General features: G+C 43.7%; 2 protein-coding genes across 2 annotated transcripts; one reads left to right on the top strand and one right to left on the bottom strand.

Annotated features, from left to right (window-relative positions):
• Window positions 1-542: 542 nt before the first annotated feature.
• On the bottom strand, window positions 543-10,702 carry fam83ha (family with sequence similarity 83 member Ha). The gene is made up of 6 exons (XM_076162687.1): window positions 10,403-10,702; window positions 9,397-9,848; window positions 9,133-9,297; window positions 8,353-8,477; window positions 1,668-8,130; window positions 543-1,574 (listed from the first exon to the last, which is right to left on the bottom strand). Exons 2-6 carry the CDS (start codon window positions 9,838-9,840, stop codon window positions 1,563-1,565), a joined length of 7,209 nt encoding a protein of 2,402 aa, XP_076018802.1. The 5' UTR covers window positions 9,841-9,848; window positions 10,403-10,702; the 3' UTR covers window positions 543-1,562.
• Window positions 10,703-18,417: 7,715 nt separating this feature from the next.
• mlh1 (mutL homolog 1, colon cancer, nonpolyposis type 2 (E. coli)) lies at window positions 18,418-22,891 on the top strand. Its single transcript, XM_076166724.1, has 19 exons — window positions 18,418-18,653; window positions 18,898-18,988; window positions 19,287-19,385; window positions 19,489-19,562; window positions 19,637-19,709; window positions 19,795-19,886; window positions 19,972-20,014; window positions 20,239-20,327; window positions 20,426-20,538; window positions 20,629-20,722; window positions 20,807-20,960; window positions 21,041-21,360; window positions 21,455-21,579; window positions 21,681-21,789; window positions 21,893-21,956; window positions 22,035-22,199; window positions 22,298-22,390; window positions 22,475-22,585; window positions 22,677-22,891. The coding sequence occupies exons 1-19, from the start codon at window positions 18,547-18,549 to the stop codon at window positions 22,830-22,832; spliced, it is 2,172 nt and encodes a 723-aa protein (XP_076022839.1). The 5' UTR covers window positions 18,418-18,546; the 3' UTR covers window positions 22,833-22,891.
• Window positions 22,892-23,386: the final 495 nt, after the last annotated feature.

The following is a 23,386-nucleotide window of genomic DNA, read 5'->3' as shown; positions in this document are numbered from 1 at the left end:
AAACACACAACATGCACCAAGAAACACATGGTCCTTACACAAGTTGATGATGATGGAGAGATGCAGAGTGAGGGGGGCCGCCCCTTGCAGGCGCACAGGAGCAACTTGGGGGTTAGGTGCCTTGCTCAAGGGCTCACCTCGGCAGTGCCCAGGAGATGCGCTGGCATCCCTCCAGCCATTGTTTTGGTCCTCGTGTGATTTGAACCGGCGACCCTTCAGCTTCCAGCCAAGTCCACTGCCGCCCACAAATTACTATAACTACAAACTATACATTTTTGTTTTGTATTTATGGATGTATATATATAAGTATACGTATACAAGCAGTTATCATTTTGATGATGACATTTCTCTATTTCTTGGAAATGTCATCTGTAAAATAGCGTAGTGACTTCCACTACATAATATTAGTATTGTAAATTGGAATTCAGTCATTTACATAGTAGTTGTTATAAACTGAATCAGTTAATGTTGATATATACATGATATACTTTGTACTAAGTCAGCAAACTAAGCAAAGGGTTACAGGAGCAATAAAAACACAATTTTGTAGACATTTTATTTACAAATGTAAAGTGTTTGTAGAGACAACAATCATAATCCATAATGGAAAAGTGTAACAAAGTAATTCTACACAATTGTCACATGCTGTTTCAGAATTTAAAAAAGTATATTTTCAGGCACATTGCAGAAAGAACTAAGGCACCCAAGTCCAGCTTTAAATCAACTGATTGAATCCATCACATTTTTTCTTAATCATTCCCACTGCATAATGTTCGATACAAACAAAAAATATTAGATAGTGTATGTTTAAAGGCTAATATGAATCGTAGGTACATCATATTTCAACTCATCCTTCTTACATCTCTGATTTATTCATCCATCAAAACCATATTCAAGGTTACAAAGAATAAACATTGACAATTTACAAACATTAACAATCTGCATATACACTTGTTTCTCAAATGTATGTAATTATCAGCATTATCTTTTGTTTAACATGTTTGAGAAACATTATAATAACTATATTATAGTTTTTAAAAGTGAGATAACACTTTGCACGTCTTGTGTACTTTAAAATCACATCACGACTTAAGACCATCTGACATTTCTATAAAGACTATCGGTGCTGTAAAGAGGCAAAGACAGACTACATCACACAGCAGCTAACATTGCACTTTACCCACGCAGTCAGTAAAAAAATATGTTTGATCACACATACTCTCTTTTCACACTCCTGGTGATACACAGATTCCATGAGCTGAGCCACAGCACGCAGCAAAGTCCTCAGTTGATCACGGCTAATTGGTATTCAGGACAGCAGGTGTGTATGTATGTGTTATTATTTTACCTCTGAATTTCAGTGCCACAGATAGCTTCCTCTACATACTGTGTGTTTTCTTACCATAAAAGGCCACTTTTGCATATAGCCCATGGATAAATCCAATTTCTACAATATTGCCTTGTTGGTAAAATGTCTTGTTCATCTTTTTGGCTTTTCACCAGATTTGCCCTTTTTTCTATATGTCCATTTTCTATTCTCTCAACTTCACTTTGGTCCCCAGTCAAGGTGCCATCTAGGAAACAAAGACACAAACAGAGTATGTTATTCAGCACAGACAGACGCAGACATTTGTATTCAAAATGACTATAGAAATAATGATCATTACCTGAAAACGACTATAAACTTTGTTCTCCTTCCTAATGCACTGGATCTTTTCAAGAAGCTTCTCACGTTCCTCGGGATTCATTGACTGTCCTCTTAACCTGCGGTGTCTCTCTTTTTCCCTCCTGGCAATTCTATCAGCTTCATCTCCTTTCTGATCATCGGTGACAGCTGATTTTTTGGTAGAGTCCTGCCTGCTTTGGCTGTTGGCAGAAATCTGCCCCAGAAGCAGCTTTGTATCATCTCTGAGGTTGCTGCTGGACAGTACATTAGCTGTTGAGTTTTTGCGGGCTTGCGTTGTTTTTGGCTGTTTTGACAGTTGTGATAGAGGAGCTACTTCACCTGATGGGATCTGTTCAGGGATGTAACTTTGCTTTGTTTTGTCACTTGGTTTTTCATAGGAGACAGATTCTTTTTTTGTACTTTTATCTGCTTTGTTTTTGCCCTCAGCATCCTCTGGGTTTTTCTTAGCGGGGTCAGAACCTTTGCTCATTTCACAGTGATTTTCCATACCATTATTTTCAGAAGGTGCGGTTGGCTCTGAAGCCTGGCTCTCAGAAGGAACAGATTCGGCTGCATCAACCGGCACATTAGGCCCTGGTGGGACCGGGGAGATCTTTGAAGTAGGTTCAATTAGGGTAGAAGAAGACTCTTTTGGCGGAGCTTTGTCTGGAGATTTGCGTGGGTCTGATGGAGCGAGTTTGGAAAAGGATGTCGTTTCTAAGGGGCTCTTTATTGTTGATGTGTTGGTTGCTGGTCTTTTCTTAGGGGACACAACTAACACATCTGACTCAGGCAGAGAAGCAGAACTTGATCCTGATACAGGGGGAATGGTGGTGCTGGAACCTGATCTGGTATGATCAGATGGTGGAATTACTTCTGTTGCAACATCAAGTGGTATTTTTGTATTGGATGGGGAAGGAGTCGGGGCTAAGGGCTCAGAGGTAAGGTCTGGAGTAGCACCGGAATTAGTTTCTGTTAGAGAATGCTCAGGTGGAGGGTCTGTTTGGGTGACAGGAGTAACAATCTGGTCAGGCGGCTCATTTGAAGGAGTGCTAGTATGAGACACACATTCTTCCACATCTTTAGGTGAGGCACTTGCATTGCTGTTAGAAACCTCTGATCCCCCTGTGGCATTTGTTGAAAGAGAGTCACAAACTGATTCAGAAGGATCTTTTTCTGAACTAGATACAACACTAGAAGAGTCTGTCTTTTTGGCGGACTGGGTTGAGGCTGCGTTGGGTTCTGAGTCGTCTGCACGAGTGTCTGGAGATATAGTACACTGTAAAGGTGCCAAGTCAACTGCTAAAGAAGTCTCAGAGGAAGTTAGTTGGGAACCAGACCTGACTTTGGTAGAGTCAGACAGCGATTTGATTGGAGGTACAGATTTCTTTGAAGTTGTTTCCATAAATTGGGATGATTCTGATGAATGGATGCTGGCAGATTCCTGTGAATCTGTTTTGACAGAAGTTGGTATCGATATACTAGAGCTAGAGGCTGAGCTGGAATGTTCCTGGCTAGCAGTAGATGAGATGGTTTCTACTGGAGTGGAAGGAGGAGCAGAGCCATGGGAGGAGGGGCTTGGTCTGCTCTGACAAAGGCTAGTGGCTGTCAGAGTGTGATCAGAGGAAGAGGCTGCTACTGATGCCTGAGAGGCACTGGATTCTGATCCAACATCAGTTCTGACTTTAGAGTCTGATGATGGCACAGGTGTGGATGTACTGGATTCTAACTGGAGTGGACCAAGATTTTCAATGTTAGATTCTGATGTGATAGGCAGAGAAGGTGCAGATTCTACAGGAAGAGATGCATCTGTCTGGTCTTTCTTCACCTCTACTTGCTCGGAATGAGTTGAGACAATGGTTTGTTCCACTTCACAGCTATGAGTGATATTACCATCATCTTTGGAATGGGTGTCCTGCTTATTATTCTTGTCACTGACATCAACACTTACATTGGCTGGTCCAAGTACTTCTGTGGACACTGATTTCCCTGCTTTTTTCACTAATATAGATCCAGGTGAACTGGCTTCAAAAGAACTAGACCTCTTTGAGGTAGAATCAAGGGCTTGGGTTTCTTTTTCATCCGTATGTTGTCCCACTGACTCTATCAGTGAGGGAGCTTGAGGTGGTATAGAATTTGATGATGTAAGTAGATCACTTGGTAGTTTTGGTTCTTCTGATTGTTGGCTTAATTCTGCAGAAACAGGAAGAGATGCACCTGTCTGGCCTTTCTTCACCTCTGTCTTCTCTGAAATAGTTGAGACTTTGGTTTGTTCTTCGCTGCTTTGGGGTGTAGTTGGATCACTTTTGGAATCACTGTCCTGCTTGTTAGTCTTGGTATCGGCTTCAACACCTAGAGGGAGAGTTCCATGTGCCTCTGTGGATAGTGTTTGAGCTACATCCTTTGCAGTAGCATTTTTGCCTGAAAGAGTCTCAGATGAAGTGACATTGAGACAACTCAAATCTTTTGATGAAGAATCAATGGTCTGGTTTTCATTGTTAGCAGTGCCTTGCTCTGTAGATTCTATTTGTGAGGGAAAATTAGGAAGCGTAGCATCTGTTATTGTAGGAGGAACATTTATGCTACACTCCTTTGTAGCAGGACTTGATAGCGTTGTCTGTTCTGGCAGTTGAGCCATGGGTGCTGTTTCTGCAGAAACAGGAAGAGATGCACCTGTCTGACCTGTCTTCACCTGTGTTTTCTCTGAATTAGTTGAGATTCTGTTTTGTTTTTCTTCGTCACTGTTTTTGGGAGTATTTGGATCACTTTTGGAATCAATATCGTCATTTTTAGCCTTTGCTTTGACATCAACATCTAGAGTGACAGTTCCATGTGCTTCTGTGGATACTGTTTGGCCTGAGTCCTTTGTGATAGTTTTCTCAAATAAAGTCTCAGATGGTGTTACATTGACATGAAAAGAATCCTTTGAGATAGGATCAAGGTTCTGGCTTTCATTTGTAGTAGTACCTTGGCCCTGAGAGTCTATCAGTGAGGGAGCATTAGGAGCTGTAGCATTTGTCGTTGTAGGTGGGGCATTAATGATACACTCCTTTATTGCAGGACTAGATGGTTTTGCCTGTTCTGGAGTTTGACTCAGAGGGGGTGCTAATGCTGCAGAATTAGGAAGAGGTGCACCTGTCTGGCTGTTCTTCACCTTTGTCTTCTCTGAATTAGCTGAGACCGTGGTTTGTTTCTCTTCATCATTGCTTTTGGGAGGATTAGGATCACTTTTGGAATCACTGTCCTGCTTGTTAGTCTTAGTATTCACCTCGACACCTAGACTGACTGATCCATGCACTTCCGTGGACATTATTTGGCCTGCATCCTTTGCAGTTGCTTTTTTCTCTAATAAAGACTTCGATGAAGTGACATTGAGACAGCTAGACTCTTTTGGGATAGAATCAGGCGTCTCGCTTTCATTTTTTGCAGTAACTTGTTCTGGAGAGTCTGTTAGTGAGGGCAGGTTAGAAGGTGTAGCATCTGTCATTGTGGAGGGCATATCCACGATACACTCCTTTATTGCAGGACTTGATAGCTTTGCCTGTTCTGAGGGTTGGCTCCGAGGAGGTGCTGAACCTGCAGAAACAGGAGATTTACCTGTCAGACCTTTCTTCGCCTCTGTCTTGTCTGAAGTAGTCAACACTGTAGTTTGTTCTGTCTTACAGCTTTTGGGAGTATTTATATCACTTTTGGAATCAGTGTCCTGCCTGCCAGCCTTTGATGAACTGAGTTTGGGACAGCTAGACTCCTTTGAGGTAGAATCAAGGGTCTGGCTTTCATTTTTAGCAGTACCTCGTCCTTGAGAGTCTATCAGTGAGGGAAATTTGGGAGCTGTAGCAGCATCTGTCATTGACTGTGGAACACTTGAGCTACCCTCTTTTTGAGTAGGATTTGACAGCTTTGGTTTTGGTGGTGTTTGGCTCTGAGGAGGTGACAAGTCTGCAGAAACAGGCAGCGATAAACCCGACTTGCTGTCCTTCATCCCTGTCTTATCTGAATCCTCCAATATTGTAGTCTGCTCCTCCTTACAGCTTTGAGGGGTATATGGATCATTGTTGGAATGGCTTTGCTGCTTTTTTGTCTTAGCATTGACATCTGCTCCTCGAGTGAGTGATCCACTTGCTTCTGTAAATATTGTTTCCACTGTATCCTTTACATCTGCCTTTTGCTCTGATACAGTCTCTGATGAGGTGGGTGGCGTTTTCTTATTCTGTGAAGATGTTTCAAGCACAGGTTCTGCATTTTTAACAGCCGTTCCGTCTTTTGACTGAGATGGAAGGCTCATTACAGGTTTGCGCTTTTCAGCTGCTCCAGCATTAGCAGCTTTGCGTTTTGCTGCCAGCTCTTTAAAAAACGTGAGCCTTTGGTCAGGATCATTCATATCTAGAAAGAAGGGTTTTGTTAGTTGCGCTGGCTGATCAAATATGGGCAACTCAAATTGAGGAAGTTTGAGTTGGGGTATAAATGGCAAAAACATAGATTTCTCTGCATCTGCCAGTTTGACTGACCCCTGTAAGTCACGGTTTTCAGAAAGATCTTTTGACACTTTTTCCCTTGAGGAATCCTTATCATCTGATTTACCATCCACTTCATCTGGCCTGGAGGTTTGTGAGTCAGACCTACCAGATGAAGTTGTCTGATTTAACTTGTTTTCCTTTGTTGAATCCTTCTCTGCCGCTTGACCACTTGCGTCATCTGGTTTGGAAGTTTGTGTGGCAGACTTGCCAAATGAAGTTGGCTGTTTTATATCTTTTTCTTTTGTTGAATCCCTATCTGCTGCTTTACGGATGTTTATGGATGTTTCTGTGGTAGAGTTATCGCCAGTTGTTGACAGCTTTGTGTTTTCTTCTTTTGTTGAATCCTTATCTTTGGCTTTACCACTCGAATCATCTGGCTTGGATGTATCTGTGGTAGAGACATCAAAACTGGCCGACTTCATGTAACGACCCCATTCAAGGGGTTTCCTTTGGTTCAAAACCTGAGAAGCAAAAGGTAATTTTGTCTGCCCAGCCTTGGTTTTGTCATCTTCCTCATCCTGTTGACCTGGGGCTGTTTTAGAATCTTGCTGATCCATTTGAGAACTAAATATTAGAGAGGATCTCAACCTAGAGCTTCTGTGTACTGCTGCATTGTAGTTTCTACGAAATGTCTCATCCTTTCGATAAGCAGCGTTTTTTAGTTCCTTTGATTCTGTCTCCTCTGGTTTGTTGTCTTCAGTTTTTGGCTGTGATTCAGTTGCTGATAGCATTGTCTTAAACTCTGCTGTGATGGCAACAACCTCATCAGACAGTTTTTTGGAGGGCTCTCGTGTTGTGGGTTTGGCATACATTGGCATCTGACTAGCTCTGGGTAATGTTGGAATCTTGAACTCTCTGGTATTAGGAATTTTAGGGACTGATATATCTATGCCTGGTACTGTGGGCTGTATGGGGTTACTGGGCTCTTCAAATGGATCTGTTGCTTGGGTTGGTGGCAGTGGCAGGCCTTCATCCTCTGCATTATCATATGCACTGAGGTATGAACTAATCCTCCAATTTCGTAGCCCCCTTTTCACCACGGGATCCTTACGGTCAGCGATTGGCTCCTGAATATACTGCTTATGATCAGATGTGTTTGAGGGAGTGGGAGAGTTTTGAGAGGCATTTGGTTTGCCTAAATGTAATCTTTTAGGATGAGGTGAACTGAATGGCACCTCTGCTGCAGGTAGCATTTTCTCAGAGCCCTGGTCAAAGTCAACATTAGCTGTGGATGATAAATAGTGACGCACAAGGTCAAAGTTATCAGATGGTTCCCTTTCTTGTGGTAAACCAGGTTCATGAAACTGCTCTCCTATGTTATAGCCTTGGTTCCAGAATTTATCGTAGCTACTGTTATCTGGCTCCGGCCCTGTGCCCAAATAGGGCTGCTGTCCCCTGTGAAACAGCTTTCCTTGGTTCTCAAACTCTGGCCTTCCTTGTTGCTGCAGGAATTGGAGAGAGGGCAATCTGCCAGGAGCACCTTCGCCAAAACTGGGCTGTCTGAGGCTATGATCTTCCATTTCAGGCATCCTGGGGTGGCCCTGATCAAAGGATGGCTCCAGTCGTGATTGCTGTGATGAAAACCTATTGTAAAGGTCTACAGGACCTTGGTCTAGTTTTCTGTATATGGGTTCATGCCTATTATGGGGAATTAGCTTTTTCCAGTCCATATCCATACCTACATCATAGTGATGTCTGGGCAAATCTTCCGGACGAGTGGCTTCCATTGCTAGAAATTTCTGGGGCTCTCTGTGCACCGGGGGTCTGTCACTCGGGTGTTGCTTCTTTTGTTCCTGGTTGAGCTCCATTTTAGCAAGCTGATTTTCAACTATCAATGGCTCAGATTGAGCATACAGAATCCGGAACTCTTCATCAAAAGTAGATACAAGCTCTCCAAGGAAAAGGTGTGCCATACAACGGTGTATCTTCTCAAAAGACCACATGAAGCTGGACAAACAGAGTAAATGGGAATTAATGTAAATGTTGCACACATTCACAGTTGCTACAATCAAATGCCAATAGGGTTCACTGAATACATTACTAAAATCCATAGACAGATAATAATCATAACAATAATAATCAATAATTAAAGATGTCATCTACATATGCATTAATCAAAAATTTCCATTTACATGCTGATATGGCTTTCTGTGTTTAAAATGGCCTCACCTGTAGTTCCCACTGAGCACAGCCCTGCAGTCAGTTAACAAGAAGCGATCCATCATCTGACCTTTGAAGGATTTTCCTGTGCGGCAGTGATAGGTGATGCCTGACACTGTTCTCACACGCAAAAACTGCAAGACAGGCATCAAATCACAGATTACTCTACTTAATAATCATATATACTGTATTCTAATCTCCAAATCTTCATTTTGTACCAATCATGTAAAATATGTGTTCAACTAAAACTTTGGAATCATTTTCAAAGATTTTATTGTATTTGTTTTTTCATTTAAAGAATGTCTATACTTTAATTTATATTACTTGAATCATTTTCCAGCTGTGACTATTTCCTCAATTGACATTGCTATATACATCCTCCAAACCCAGCAAGATTTGTTAGTGTATGGAATTCAGGCACACCTACAGTCTCTGTGTTCTCAACTCCAATTTAAGACAGGTGGCAGCATTGTACTTAAGTTTCATGACAGAGCATACAATGGTTGCATTTCCTTTTAAAGCACAATATTCAACAGTTGCTAAGCAATTTTGAACTCTACATATGGAGTATTTATTTAAAATCTGTTGGGACACTTGGCAGTTGAATGGGCAGCCAATGTGCTGGTTGGCTGGGTATGAATCAAATAAATATGATGGGTTGAGATTAAATGCGTAATGCACAATGCTTTTGTAAAATGCTTGCCTTTTCAGCTATTTTATTGAACTGAATATGAAATAAAATGGCACACTGGTTCCAAAATGCAATTAAAAATAAAAGAGCAGACTCACTGGGAGGCTGTCTAGATTGATCCGGCAGTTTAAAAGCATGTTGACGAAGTGCTGCACATTCCGATCATCTAGAACGATGTAGACGGCAACATTCCGCATGGCAGCATCAAGAATATCCGAAAATATGTCAACGTCTGTAAACATGTCCATCACCACAGCAATCACCTGGAGAGATGAAAGTCATAAACGAGCCCAATCAGAAAACAAGACTGTTGTGCCATGACATGTATACATGACACTTTTGAGACTTATGTGAAAAACTACCTGCTGTGCATTTTTAATGAGGCGCCGGGCTTGCTCCTTGATACTTGGCATGTCAGCCTCAGGAGGATTAACCAGGGTGGTGACCTCTGTGGGTCCATTGAAGAGATGAACCTGAGGCCAGCCGAGGTCCAGCCCTGGGGCATCCACGTCTGAGTGGACTGGCCAATAAGTGTCCGAGGAACCATCTCCCTCCGACTCCAGTAAATGTTCAGGGTTGTTGCTGTGCTGCTGGGGGAGCTTAACAGAACTCTGAATGTATTCGATCTCTGATTCACCCAGGAAGGCCACCACATCTGCTTTTTGGAGAAACTGATAGTATCCATCCAAGTTCTCTTCAACAAGTGCGTCAATAGCCAGCCGGTAGTCTTCCCGATAGTGAGGGGGGAGGTAGTTAGGGTCCAGGGGATTATCCCCAGCGGAGGAACACTGAGAGCGATGTGCCATGATGTTATCTACGAAGGATTCAAGGAACTTAATTGTCACGTCGCCATAGTTTCACTGACAGTCCAAGAACAATTCTCTCCATAGACACTCACATGACAACACATATCAGCGTGGCAATGTGATTTGAACAAACAACAACTACTACAATAAAACCTTAAATGTACGCAAATATACGTTTTATTAAACCCACAATGAATGAGGGAAGCTGGACTCTAAAAGTCAGAGAGTTATGGGTGCGGCTCCTCCCTCTGGACAGAAAGCCAAGTCTCCATTTGCGAGTTCATGTAATGCCACATATGACAATTTACGCCACAAAACGTGACAGTCCGTATGAATCACAAGACATAACACATACAAGTAAAGCTGGGGAATAAATAAACGATTCTTTTTTAAACGGCCTCATGGTTATTTTCGTGAGTCGAGAGTTTGGTTACATAGACTTTTGCTTTTACAATGACGAGCCCAGATGTAACAGTCAAACAGTCGCATATCAACGTTGGAAGGAGACAGACATGAAAGCCGTATTTTAAATCCACATTCCGGGGTGAGATATCGACCTTACCTCGGTGATATTGACTCTCTAGACTTTCCTTCGGTTAAACTTTAATCCAGCCATAGCGCCTGCCACTTCTTCTCGTTGTTTTCCTTCACAAACGTGTCGTGTTTGTCCTCTTTGTGGGACCTCTCAGGAGTTTTCTGTTGCATTGCTTTACCGCCGCCAGCCCGCTAAACCAGTTTATTGTCATGCCAGAGGCATGTTGGCTGAATATTTAAGATATATGGAGCGCACAAACACACTCTCTCTCTCACACACACACAGTCTCTCTCTCTCTCACACACACACAGACTCTCGCCCCGCCTCGTATCCTCGCCTCACTGACTGTCCATGTTGGTTTGAACTCTGCCCGTGTAATCTGCATATAAAGCACACACTTCTACTGCCCCATGTCTCTACTTTGTAGCTGACTATACTAATCTCGGTATATCCTCTAAATGAGCAGGTATTCCATTACTGTACGAATGTAGAAATAATATAATCCTTGTTATTCCAACAATAATATGCACTTTTCTCCTCTGTAAAGCCAAATTTTATTGTGAAATATCAGTCTTTAAAGAAAAAACAAGTAGACTTAATTGCATTTTCCATTAAAGCAGATGTATTGACAGTGGCGCCTAATTATAGGCTAAAAGAAAAATATATAGTATTTTAATTGGGCGGGTTTGAGGTGTTGTCAACATCTGACAGGCTGTTAAAATAAGATTAATGGAAATGGTGCAGCCTTGGCACTGATAACTGTACCCACATAAAGATAGCTCTCTATCTGCTCTAGATATCAGAATATAACAACATGACACATGACAAATGACACAAAGGCTCCAAATGGCCTGTGGTTCGCTTGCACATTATCATAGCAAATATAACAGATAATGTGAATGATCCTGTTATACTTTCTGACTAACTGAATCATCAATAATACAACAATTTCAAAGATAGTGGTTCTCAGAAATATAAAGGAAAAGTGGACAATGTGTAACCAGCAAATGAATCTGTGGGTGTGGGAGGTGTAGTCAGCTTTGAGTTTACAGGGTGTGAAGAGGAGATAAAAGCAGTCTTGGTATCTGAGTTATCTGCTCCCACATCCTCCACTGTGTGAGTGTGATTTACTGTGTGATAGATTCACCAGGCTTTTACTTTGATTGATTGAATATTGATGTCCATTTAAATACAAACATTAAAGCTATCAGCTCCGCCCTGTAGCTGCGGTTTCCCCTGTACCATGTAAGAGCTGAAACTGAAAACAGGAACTAAAAGCATTCGGAAAAATTATTTTTGAAAATCCTTCAATGCCGGGGCTGCTTTAAATACCTAAAAGCAACCAGGCAATAAACATTAGCGTTTGAATGAAACTAGTTAGTTGAAGTACGAATTGTACAAAAAGAAAAAAGTGAAGAAAAATAAATAAATAACAGGATTTGGGCCTTGCAGGAACCATACCATGAAGTGTGCAAAGTCTGATGAGGATGTAGATGTAGACAAACAATGGTGGCATGGTGAGGATGATAGTGATAATTATGAAGCATAAGCCCTTTAATCATCTGATGAGGGCGCAGCCCCACAACACAAACAAAAGAGAAAAGAGGCACAAACCGGCTGAGATAAAGGCAAATGGTTATTCAGCCTAGTACCTAGACGATTCCTGGCCAAACGGGCTCTTATTGAAGAGTGCTCACAGTGAAACCAGAAGAACAGAGTCTCCTCCTAGTGTAGCTCTGCGCTCTGACCTAAAATAGCCATGTGAGGATGGATCTCAGCTAACAAAAGCAAAGGAAGTGATGCAATGAAGACTTGAAGACAAACCCTCGTTGTTTGCTTCTGACACCACCCAGAGCATACAGAGGAGCAGATGGAATAAAAGAATAAAAAATGCTGTTGACAGTTCATGGACGGTTGTTGCTTTACATACCAGGACAACATTCACTTACAACTCTCTTTGACGACTGTGAAGAATGGGCAGTTTCCAAATTCCCGTGAGTGCTTTGACTGACAGTTATGATTATGAAATACGAACCTGTCCAAACACTGCGTCAGAGCTGTGCCCTCCCCCTCCATGAAACACCCCAAGGAATGTTTTTATTAAACACACATAGTAGAACTGATATGACACAGCGTGATAACGTAGTCAGTCAAATGGAAGTGCTATTGTTAAGGTGGGAGGTTAATGTTAAGGTTAAGGTTATTGTTAGGGAGGCAGTAGCCCAGTGGGTAGAGCTTCCGCTTGGGAACCGGAGGGTTGTTGGTTCGAGCCCCTGCCGAGGTGCCCCTGAGCAAGACACCGAACCCTCAATTGCTCCCCCCTCTGCGAAGGGTGGTAATGTAAGTCACTTTGGATAAAAGCGTCTGCCAAAATAACCGTAATGTAAGGTGAACAAAGACGAGCTGGCAAGAATCGATTAGAATAAAGTATCTACATAGAATGGTAGTATGTTAAGTATGACATACACGTCATACTTAACATATAGGTTAGAAAGCTGATATCAGATACTAATGTATAATATGCAATAAAATCTTCTTACCGATTCTTACTGAATCAGTGTGCCAGAGTATGAAGGACAAAGAATGTTAGAGCTCTTAAGGACCTGAAAGGGAAAAGCACAGGGCAGATAACCCCTAACACAGAAAACACATTAAATATGACATTCTGTTCTGAAGGTGTGCACAAACTCTAAATCCGTCAGTAAAATCTTTCTTGTGTTAATAATATACCAGCCTAAAGAGAAGGATTATCTCTCTTTATCTTTGTAACTATGAAAACCATGTCAACACAATGTGCATGCTGCTGAATCGGCATTAATCCAGATCCAGACCAAAGTGCATCTATTGATGGATACCTTTTTAAACATTCAGACTATGAGTGTATAAGAATTGTTGCACCAAAACTGCCTGTCTTCTTCCCTGGGCCATGCAACACCATGCCACAAAGCTTCTTAATAATCAGTTGATTCTTCAAAGCACAATAGCAAAAATAAGAGGATAACTGCATTGCTACCAAAGGAGCAGCTGACCATTAAATGCATTGAAGTAGAACCTGAAAGCACATTTGAATAGGAGAGTGGGGTTGGGCCGGCGTCGGCAGGTCTCTAACATGGGCACATACAGCACATGCCTAAACAGGTGGATAAATGTTAGTTTTGTGTAATCGAGCCGACAGTATTGACACAGGATGTTATTACGATGCTGGCGAATGGGAGAGTTTAAAGTTTAGTCACTGAGCAACATCTTTTCATGTATTGTATCTCTGTTATTCCATTACCTGGGTGTTGATGTGAGGAAAGATATGGAGAACGTAGGAGGGTCGGGGGGCGTTGTCACGGGAGAAGGAAGAGGATGAGAGGAAATGGAAAAAGGAAGTGTGGCAGCTGCTGACCCAATACCTGGAAGCGTCAATTGATGGAGGGCTGCAGGAAGTGTTAGCAGTTCTCATGGAGGTGAGATCACACTTGGTGAGGGTGATGATGATGGTCGAAATAAGAGGATGATGAATTAGTCACAAATGAGAGCAAGTCACAACACCTGGAGTGGAATATGTGGTGGAGCAATTCCTCTACTAGTGTTAAATCTTTCAGTTGATCATATGAAGCTCCTTGTACGGGACATGATGAGACACAGGGGAGAAGAAAGTAATCTAATTGGTTTAACATCTGAGGACCACCCTCATCATCAGTGGTTCTGACAGGCTCCCCTCTATATTTGTCACTTAGAGAGGCCATGGCAAATTCCACAGATGTTTGTATCCCCACAACAATGTGTGTTTCTAGAGAAACACCTCTCAGGGTGCCGGGATTGATGGACACAGCAAATGGCAACGATTGCTCAACACCGAGCTCCTCCTGCGTCAGAGGAGGCTGCAGCAGACCACCAAAGATCATCACCTCAGGCTAGTAGAAACAACGGCAGGCTCGAGTGTGAGGAGTGTTGTGTATATCACACACAGCAGTACAGAGGTGAGGAACAGTCCCACGTTATGTTTAAGAGAGGGAGGTGTAGACTTGGCTGCAAAACTGGTCTCTGCTCTGTGCTCCAGCACGTGTGGATTTGTTTCTAATTTGACTGCTGCTTTGCTTACTGCAATATTTGCGTAAGGAGATTTAATGTGATTTTTCCCAATCGCCATTTCAAGCAGTCTCATCAGTTGAATCATCCACCTTTTGCCTAATTTTCTACTCAAGCATGCACACGCTTGTGTATGTGTGTCATCAAAAAGTGTTACAGGTTGCTACAGAGAGACAGTAGCAAGTTTGAACACTTGAATCTGAGTTGGACTGGCAAGAAAAATGGCTGACAACAAGGGCAGTGACTGTAGGAGCGTACGAATGCGTGAAGAGGCCTGTGTGACCTGTGTGATGCAGAACCAGTTGCAACCCCACCCGACTCTCCTTGTTTAAAACATTCCATAAGTAATTGTGCTGTTTAAAGGGTTAAGCCTTTTAGAGAGCAGTAAACACAGAGAAGGCCGAGGACATCCGCAGACAATCAAGTTACTATTGTTATGCGACAGTGGTATAAGGTGTAACAAAAACACATTGCGGTAATCTTGCCTTACGCTATGCAGACATGTCTTCTTTCCTTTCATTTGTTTCTCTATTTTCCTGACCTCTTTCCAGCTCTATTGTATTGTATCCTGTGTCACATCCTGTAGCTATAGCAAGTGAGCGAGTCAGGGACAGACGTCTGAGAACAACCATCATATCCCTTAGTACATCGTTTACAGAATAAAACAATGGCTGGTGTTTTGCCTCTGCTGAAGGAATCTCAGTGAGGCATAAGCATTGCCAGAAGGAGGTATAGCTGACATATGGAACCAATGATGGAGCAGATGATGGGTCATTGTCGTAGTCATTGTTGTGATAGTTAAAGGTGATCCCAGGGTTTCAGCTGTGAAAAGGCCACACGGAGCCAAAACTTGCAGATGAATGAGATGATGAAGTTCCCAATAATGGGGTGTAGCCTCGTCACGAACACAGATTTCATTCTGCAGATCACCTCCTTACATACTGCCACCGGCCTTTCAAGTGCAGCAAGGTGCCTTTGTGTGTTTCTTTGTGTCGGCTTATGGTTAGATGACTAAAAAAATGCTATGGCAAAGTTTCAAATAGCAGCTTAGCATCCTGCAAAACTGCTCTCGTCGGCCAAGTCAGCTGTTATTGTTCGGTTCCCAGGCAAGGTTGGTACATTTGTATAAAATCCTGAATCTAATTCACAGAAATGCTTGGTGTATAGCTGCATTTCCTTTGCTTGCAAGCACAGAAGGGTGGCAGGTTGAGCATAAGTACAAGAAGTATGATGATGCTGTTTATGAGCATGAGCTTAGTCTGTCTCCCACCTGAAACCAAAGCATCCACATAAGCGTCCCACATTCTAAACACAATTATCACTTTATATACAATGTGTAAACCCTGTAATCCACAGGAGTGGCGCCTAGCCTGGGCCAGGCTGCAAAAAATGTCCCACTACAGATACAATAACTCCCTGGGGCGACCTGAACAGACAGTAAACAACATGAGGTAAACAAGTATGAATACGGTTTCAGTGCATGTACACACATACGCCTCCATTCTCTTTCCTTACAACATTAATTATCCGGATTTATTATAAGCAGTTTCACATTGTCAAGTTCTGGAAAATTGGAATCTGGAAAGGCTTTTTATTTTTATATTATATTTATCGTATATATCTCTGTGTAAGCTATGAAGTTGAGTTCAGGTTTAACCACATTGTGAGCAGTTCTGTCTTGATCAGGAACACTAAACAGCGCCGCTCCCAGGACAACCTACATACCACATTCTGTTCTATTGAGGTCATGCTGCCTGGGGCCAAAGTTGAGCAGCCTAGCAACTTTATTTTGGCGCATAACAGCATCAGAGAACAAATACAGTTGAGACACACTAAGAGCAAAAAGATAGCAGTGAGTACATTGTTGGAGACGCCAGTGGGGAGCTTTTCTGTAAACACTGATGCAAGACAGAAAACAGTGTTAAATCTTATCCTGTAATTTCCTGTAATTAGACATGTTTGGAGAAACCAGTTTTATTTGAGCATCCATTTCATTCATGCAGCAGAGTACTCAGATTATTCAATCACGGGCACACAATAATAACAATGGCTGCACATGACTCTTCTGCTCTGTAGCTGTTGACAGGCTTAGTGATAAGAAGGTAATTTCGGATCCTGAAATCTCTCTGAGAGGCAAACAAAACTCAAGTTCCCCCAGGCAGGCAGACCATTGACCTACGTATCCCATTACATTATGGCCAAAGGCTCCTAGTGACTAGTAGTAATGTAAAACTCTGTCTGAAAAGGGCTAATTTATTTCTATTCAGAGCATAAATTGCATACAAGAAGAAGAAGAAGGAACTGAACATGTATAAATGCATTTTTATCTTCACTACGTTTTGGCAACTGTGTGATGAAATGTGTACAGTTGTGTCCTGCAGCATTTGTACACATGTTTGTATTTGTTTCAATCATACACTACTAGGGAATAGTGATGGGTCATGCGCACAAGCATCGGCTCTGGGAGCCGGCTCTTTGTAGTGAATCAGAAGAGCCGGCTCGCAATCGAGTGAGAGCCGGCTCCCAGTTTTTTTCCATTCGCTGCTTAGGTTTTACTTTCAGTGCTCAGTCCCAGCTCTGGTTACGACAGAGCTTTGTTATTATTGGCCAGCATGGCGACCAGCATGCGGAATTCACGTGAGAATTGATAAAAATAATAATAATAATAATAATGATAATAACTTAAGGATGTGTAAACAGAGAGGGGGGCGGGGCAGACACACCACTTGACTCTAGAGATGGGCGCTACCGGGTATTTGGTATCGATCCGATACCAAGTAACTACAGGGCCAGTAGAAGTTTGAAGTGTGTGTGTGTGTGTGTGTGTGTGTGTGTGTGTGTGTGTGTGCGGGCCAGGCTGAGCGTACCTGCAAGTGACAGGGCAACATCAAAAGATGAGGAGGAAGGGGGAGCAAGGTGTGATGCTCCGCAAAGTGTGTGTGTGTGTGTGTGTCGAGGGGAGCGCGCTGAGTGGGCGGGCCAGGCTGAGCGTACCTGCATGCTTGAGCCAAGTGACAGGGCAACATCAAAAGATCTGCCCAATATCTGCCCAAAACAGGGCAGATACTCACGGAGAGGCGAAATCGTATCAGCCCATCCAAGCTGAGGCATCTGATCTTCCTGAATGCCAACCTGCCCTGAGGACTAATGCTGTTTGCTGGAGTTTGGTTCTGGTTTTGGTTCTGTTCTGTGGATTTGTTAGAAATCTTTCGTTCATTTGTCCAATACAAAAGTTTAATTGAGGACATTATTAATGTTAGCTTGAGTTTGGTTCTGTTCTGTGGATTTGTTTGAAGTTTATTGTTAAATAATAAAATAAATGCACAGAATTAGGCAATTATAATGTCTCTCATAAAAACACTGAAAGCAAAAGGCTTTTCAACACATAAACATTGATCTTTTTGCAAAGTTAAGGTAAGCTATAGGCTACAAAAGATCCTAAATAAAGGGCCGATCGGGAGTCGAAAGAGCCGGCTCTTCTTTGGGAGCCGAGTCAAAAGAGCCGGCTCTCGGAAAAGAGCCGAACTTCCCATCACTACTAGGGAATATTCAACCGTAGAGGAAGACGCGCCAGGAGCAGGACATACGTCACTGCTTGTAAACGCCCCCATTGGTCACAAACGCGTATTGGCGTTTGTGACCAATGGGGGCGTTTAGACGCTGTGACGTTTTCTCCCCGCGCTGTTTCATCCAAGATTGTATATATGCGAGAGAATGAACCGACACATTTTGACAAAACCAATAGTTGTACGTGCTCACATTGGAAGAACGTATTATTCTCCCCATTACAACTTCATGACGTATGAAGTAAAAATAAAATGAAATACAATGTATCCTCTGTCTCACTATTATCTTCCGGATAGCATTTTTACCCACTAAAATGAAACTACACTTTGACATAGACTGAGCATGAGCACCTAAAGTTTGAAACGGAGTGAGATCTCACCCGCGACGTGTGCCGCCTCTCTGCTCCCACGCGTGCGCTATGTAGACGCTGGTTGTCATGCTAGCATTTATATCGCTAAATAGTTACACACTTAGCCATATTTGTATCCTTTTGCAGCACTTTCTGGACTATAAACTACCCTGCAAACATGGCTGGGGTTATCCGGAGGCTCGACGAAACCGTTGTCAACCGCATTGCTGCAGGAGAAGTCATTCAACGTCCAGCCAATGCTTTGAAGGAAATGTTGGAGAACTGGTAACTATTTGCTACATACAGAATTTGTCAACACACCCAAGCTACTGTTAAGACATATAACATATGATATAAATGTCAGTACCGCGACTTGCACAGTTGTCAAATGTAGGACGCCGCCGTTGTTTACGTCACTCTGGTGGCAAAAGCCCGCAACTACACCGTGGGTACCAAAACATAAACAACAACCATGTGTTTATGTCTGAATAATAACTAAATCCCATTATGTCGTCTTACCTTGTCATAGCTTAGATGCCAAATCTACCAACATCCAGGTGACGGTGAAAGAAGGTGGACTCAAAATGCTCCAGATTCAGGACAATGGCACTGGAATCAGGGTGGGTGACAAACCACAGAAGAAGAATACTTTTACATAAATACATAAAGATAAATACATGTTCAGACATATATTGCACTACTTTGACAGCCATTATTCAAAATGTAACTGCTGTGTTTGGTTTGCTGTGTTTGGATATCAGCTTGTCAGAATCTGCTGGTCAACAGGTCAGGGGTCACAGAGGTCACAGGGTCAGGGTGTTTGTTTTGACCCTTGTCTCTGCCTGGGCACGTTTAAATTCTTGTGCGACTCACTGCTGCTGCTGCTGCTTTCTAAGCTTATTTTCTCTCACCTTAAAGAAAGAAGATATGGAAATTGTGTGCGAACGCTTCACCACCAGCAAACTTCAGACGTTTGAGGACCTCACGGAAATTTCAACCTATGGATTCAGAGGAGAGGTAAAGCACACTGACATATATCTGGGCACAGTATACACGCAGACACACACGCTTCGGTTGTACCTCATGGCTTCTCCTGTGTGTCTGTTTCGTTTCTTGGCAGGCTCTTGCCAGTATAAGTCACGTTGCCCACGTCACCATAACAACCAAGACTGCAGATTCCAAATGTGCTTACAGGTGTGAATACGCTCTAAACTTCTTGACGATATTGTTGTTCCTTCTCATTAAATTGTTCTTATCCTGTTGTGCAGAGCCAACTACAGCGACGGGAAACTTAAAGCTCCTCCCAAACCCTGTGCTGGGAATCAAGGAACACAGATCCTTGTGAGTTCCCGCAACCCCCCGACAACTCAGCGTGTGTGTGCCTCATAGTCCTAATTGTCAATGTCTCGTCTGTCCCCGTCTGTAGGTGGAGGACCTCTTCTATAACGTGTCCACCAGGAGGAAAGCATTGAAGAGCCCCAGCGACGAGTACGCCAGGATTGTAGAAGTGGTCAGCAGGTTCGTCGTAGAGGATTCTACATCTGCCTCTGTTGTGCCGACTCATCATATTGTTTAGTCACATGATGATTGTATTGTTTTGCAGGTACGCGATACACAATTCAGGAAAAAGCTTCTCTGTCAAAAAGGTGAGCTGTGCTTCCTCTGTCTGTTCTCGATTCAAGGTCTAAGATGATAAGACGTGATTAAGTACAAGGAATGGCAGCCTACGTGTGTGTGTGTGTTTCTGTGCTGCTGGAGTGTGAATCTGCTGCCAAAACACCAGCAAGAAAGACCTACAAAGAATGTTCCTTTACTTCATGGACGTAGTTATTCACTGTCTGTTTTTTATGGCTCTTCTCGCTCTCGCCAGCAAGGAGAGACGGTAGCAGATGTGAGGACTTTACCCAACGCGTCTACAGTGGACAACATCCGGGGAGTGTTCGGCAACGTAGTCAGCAGGTAAAGAGAGAGAGAGACACATCTGCGTTTACGTGACCCTCTCGTGACCGCAGCGCTGACGCCGGATGAACTGCATTGTGGGTATGTTTTTCCCCCAGGGAGCTGATAGAAGTGGGCTGCGAGGATCCGAAGCTGGCGTTCAAGATGAACGGCTACATCTCCAACGCAAACTACTCTGTCAAGAAATGCATCTTGATCCTCTTCATCAACCGTAAAAAACGACACAAACAAGCGGCGCCGAACACTTTGCAGATGTTTGCTCCGCTCTTTGTGAAATGACGATTCTGATGCGATGTTACAGATCGTCTGGTGGAGTCGAGCGCGCTGAAGAAAGCAATCGAGACGGTTTATGCGGCGTATCTTCCCAAGAACACACACCCCTTCCTCTACCTCAGGTTAGTGTGTGTTTGTCTCTATCCACATTGGAAGCCACGGCGGTTTAAAGCAACACACTCACCTGTCTCCTTCTCATCACCCAGTCTGGACATCGCCCCGCATAACGTCGACGTGAACGTCCATCCCACCAAACACGAGGTGCACTTCCTACACGAAGACAGCGTCATCGAGAGCGTTCAGAAGCACGTCGAGAGCAAACTGCTTGGCTCCAACTCCTCACGCACGTACTTCACTCAGGTAGGACACGACTGGAGCAACGTGGCGTGATTCCATTGAACGTGCAGCACGATCACAGGTTGGCTCTCTTCTCCTTGCAGACATTGCTGCCGGGGTTGTCGGTCTCAGGCGGCAGCGAGGTGAAGACATCCCACTCCGCAGCAGAGACTGGCGAGCGAGTCTACGCGCATCAGATGGTGAGGACGGACTCTCGCTCGCAGAAGCTAGACGCCTTCCTGCTGCCGAAGGAGAAGCCTCCTCCTGGCCCGGCACCGACACGTCCCGTGAACGAGGAGCCTCCGTCAGACACCCTGCAGCCCGCAGGCGAGGACGTGGACGATGTGGACGACGCAGACCTGCTGGAGGCTTTGGCTGAGGAAGACAAAGAGAGTAGCAGCAGCAACGCTCAAGACCTTCAAAGGTGATCAATGATGCAATACATACAAGCTGTTAGTTCTTTAACCCTTTCACCATCCACTTACATTAAACTATCTGTTGCATCTGGTATGGTCCAGGAAACGTCCAAGGAAAGAGCAGCAGCAGGAGGAAGACGAGCAGGAGCTGCCGGCGAAGAGACGAGCTATTAAACTAAACAGCGTGAAAGAGCTGAGGACAGAGATCGCAGAGGACACACACAAAGGTTCACACACAAATCATAATGCTTCCATTTGACATCACGCTCACGTTTTGTTTGTTCTCCGTTTTGCAACTCTTCCTCCTCTGGTTCTTTGTCTCCTTCAGGTCTTCAGGAAATGCTGCAGAATCACTCGTTTGTCGGTTGCGTCAACCCCCAATGGACTCTGATCCAGCATCACACCAAACTGTACCTGCTCAACACCACCAAACTCAGGTCAGAGTCAGTCAGTCACAGTCACAGACAGAGACAGACACACACACACTCACACACACACACACTAGTTGTTTCTTACATTGTTTTGTTTTTTGCATCATAGCCAGGAGCTTTTCTACCAAATCCTGATCTACGACTTTGGGAATTTCGGTGTCCTGAGGCTGTCTGTAAGTAATTCCAAGATATCTAGATTTTGATGGAAGGCGACAGAAGGTTTGATTTCCTGATTTTTTTCACGCATTAAGACCCCCGCTCCGGTTTACGAGCTGGCCATGTTGGCCTTGGACTCAGAGGAGAGCGGCTGGACAGAGGAGGACGGACCTAAAGAGGGGCTGGCTCAGTACATAGCGGACTTCCTGAAGAAGAAAGCCGACATGCTGGAGGACTATTTCTCCATCGAGATAGATCAGGTCAGTGTGGACACGACGGTCCTACAGGGCAGAAATGTGTCACTTAAAGTCTGTAGTTTGAAGGTAATTGTGGGTTGGGTATCCGTCACGCTTCACAGGAGGGAAACCTGACAGGGCTGCCGTTGCTCCTGGACAAGTACACACCCGTCATGGAGGGTCTCCCCATGTTCATCCTGCGCTTGGCCACTGAGGTAAAGCTTCTGTCCGTCTCATCTCATTCACGGCAAGAATCTGTAGATCAGTTTGTAAAAGGGTGGTGCCTGGTTGCGGCGCAGGTGAATTGGGACGACGAGAGGGAGTGTTTCAGGGACTTCAGCAAGGAGTGCAGCATGTTCTACTCCATCAGGAAGCAGTACATCCTGGAGGCAGAGCCAGGAGAGCAGCAGGTAAGGGGGGGGGGGGTCCTTTTGCTTTACAATAATCGGTTGCGTTAACCAGCCGGTGACTTAAATAACCGGGGCCACGCTCGTGTTTCAGGACGGCGAGGGGAACTCGTGGCGATGGAAAGTCGAGCACGTCATCTTCAAGGCTTTCCGTTCCCTCTTCAGTCCTCCGAAGCATTTCAGCGAGGACGGCACCGTGCTGCAGATCGCCAACTTACCTGATCTCTATAAAGTGTTTGAGCGATGCTGAAACTGAGAGAAACTGAGAGACTTTTATGCTTGACGGGATATTTGTTATTTTTTTGTAAATAAACAGTTTATATGAACAGGTTGCTTCAGTGCTTTCATGACTTAACTGACAAGAAAGTGATTAAAATATGAGGAATAACTCAAGATGAGCCAAGAGAGCTGGGACACGCGCCAGGAAAAAAAAAAACGGAATCAAATCACGAGTCCCTGAACGCCACCTGCAGTGTGCCAACATATGAGCTGGACTTCCTCTACATTTACCCACATCTAAGAGAGACGTGTGAAAAATGACAAATCAGAGCTCAGTGCAAAGGAAATTAATGCTATTGATTTTCCAAACACTTGGTGAAAATAACTCTTAAGTGTATAATTCCAGATGTTCCATGACTGAAGGAAGCTGCCATAACACTTCTGTGATTGACCTCAGAGAAATTACTGCTTGCAATATTTCCTTATTTCACTTCATACTTGGTAGTCTTGAAACCAAATGATGACGATGGTAAAGACAAGGGTTAAATGTGGTTTTGCATAAATAAGGATCCCACACAAACTTGA

Source organism: Genypterus blacodes, unplaced genomic scaffold (genome assembly GCF_046128005.1).
Source record: "Genypterus blacodes isolate CSIRO-AG114 ecotype Tasmania unplaced genomic scaffold, CSIRO-AGI_Gbla_v1 ptg000012l_1, whole genome shotgun sequence".
NCBI lineage: Eukaryota > Metazoa > Chordata > Actinopteri > Ophidiiformes > Ophidiidae > Genypterus > Genypterus blacodes.
This window is presented reverse-complemented; position numbering and strand designations above follow the sequence as displayed.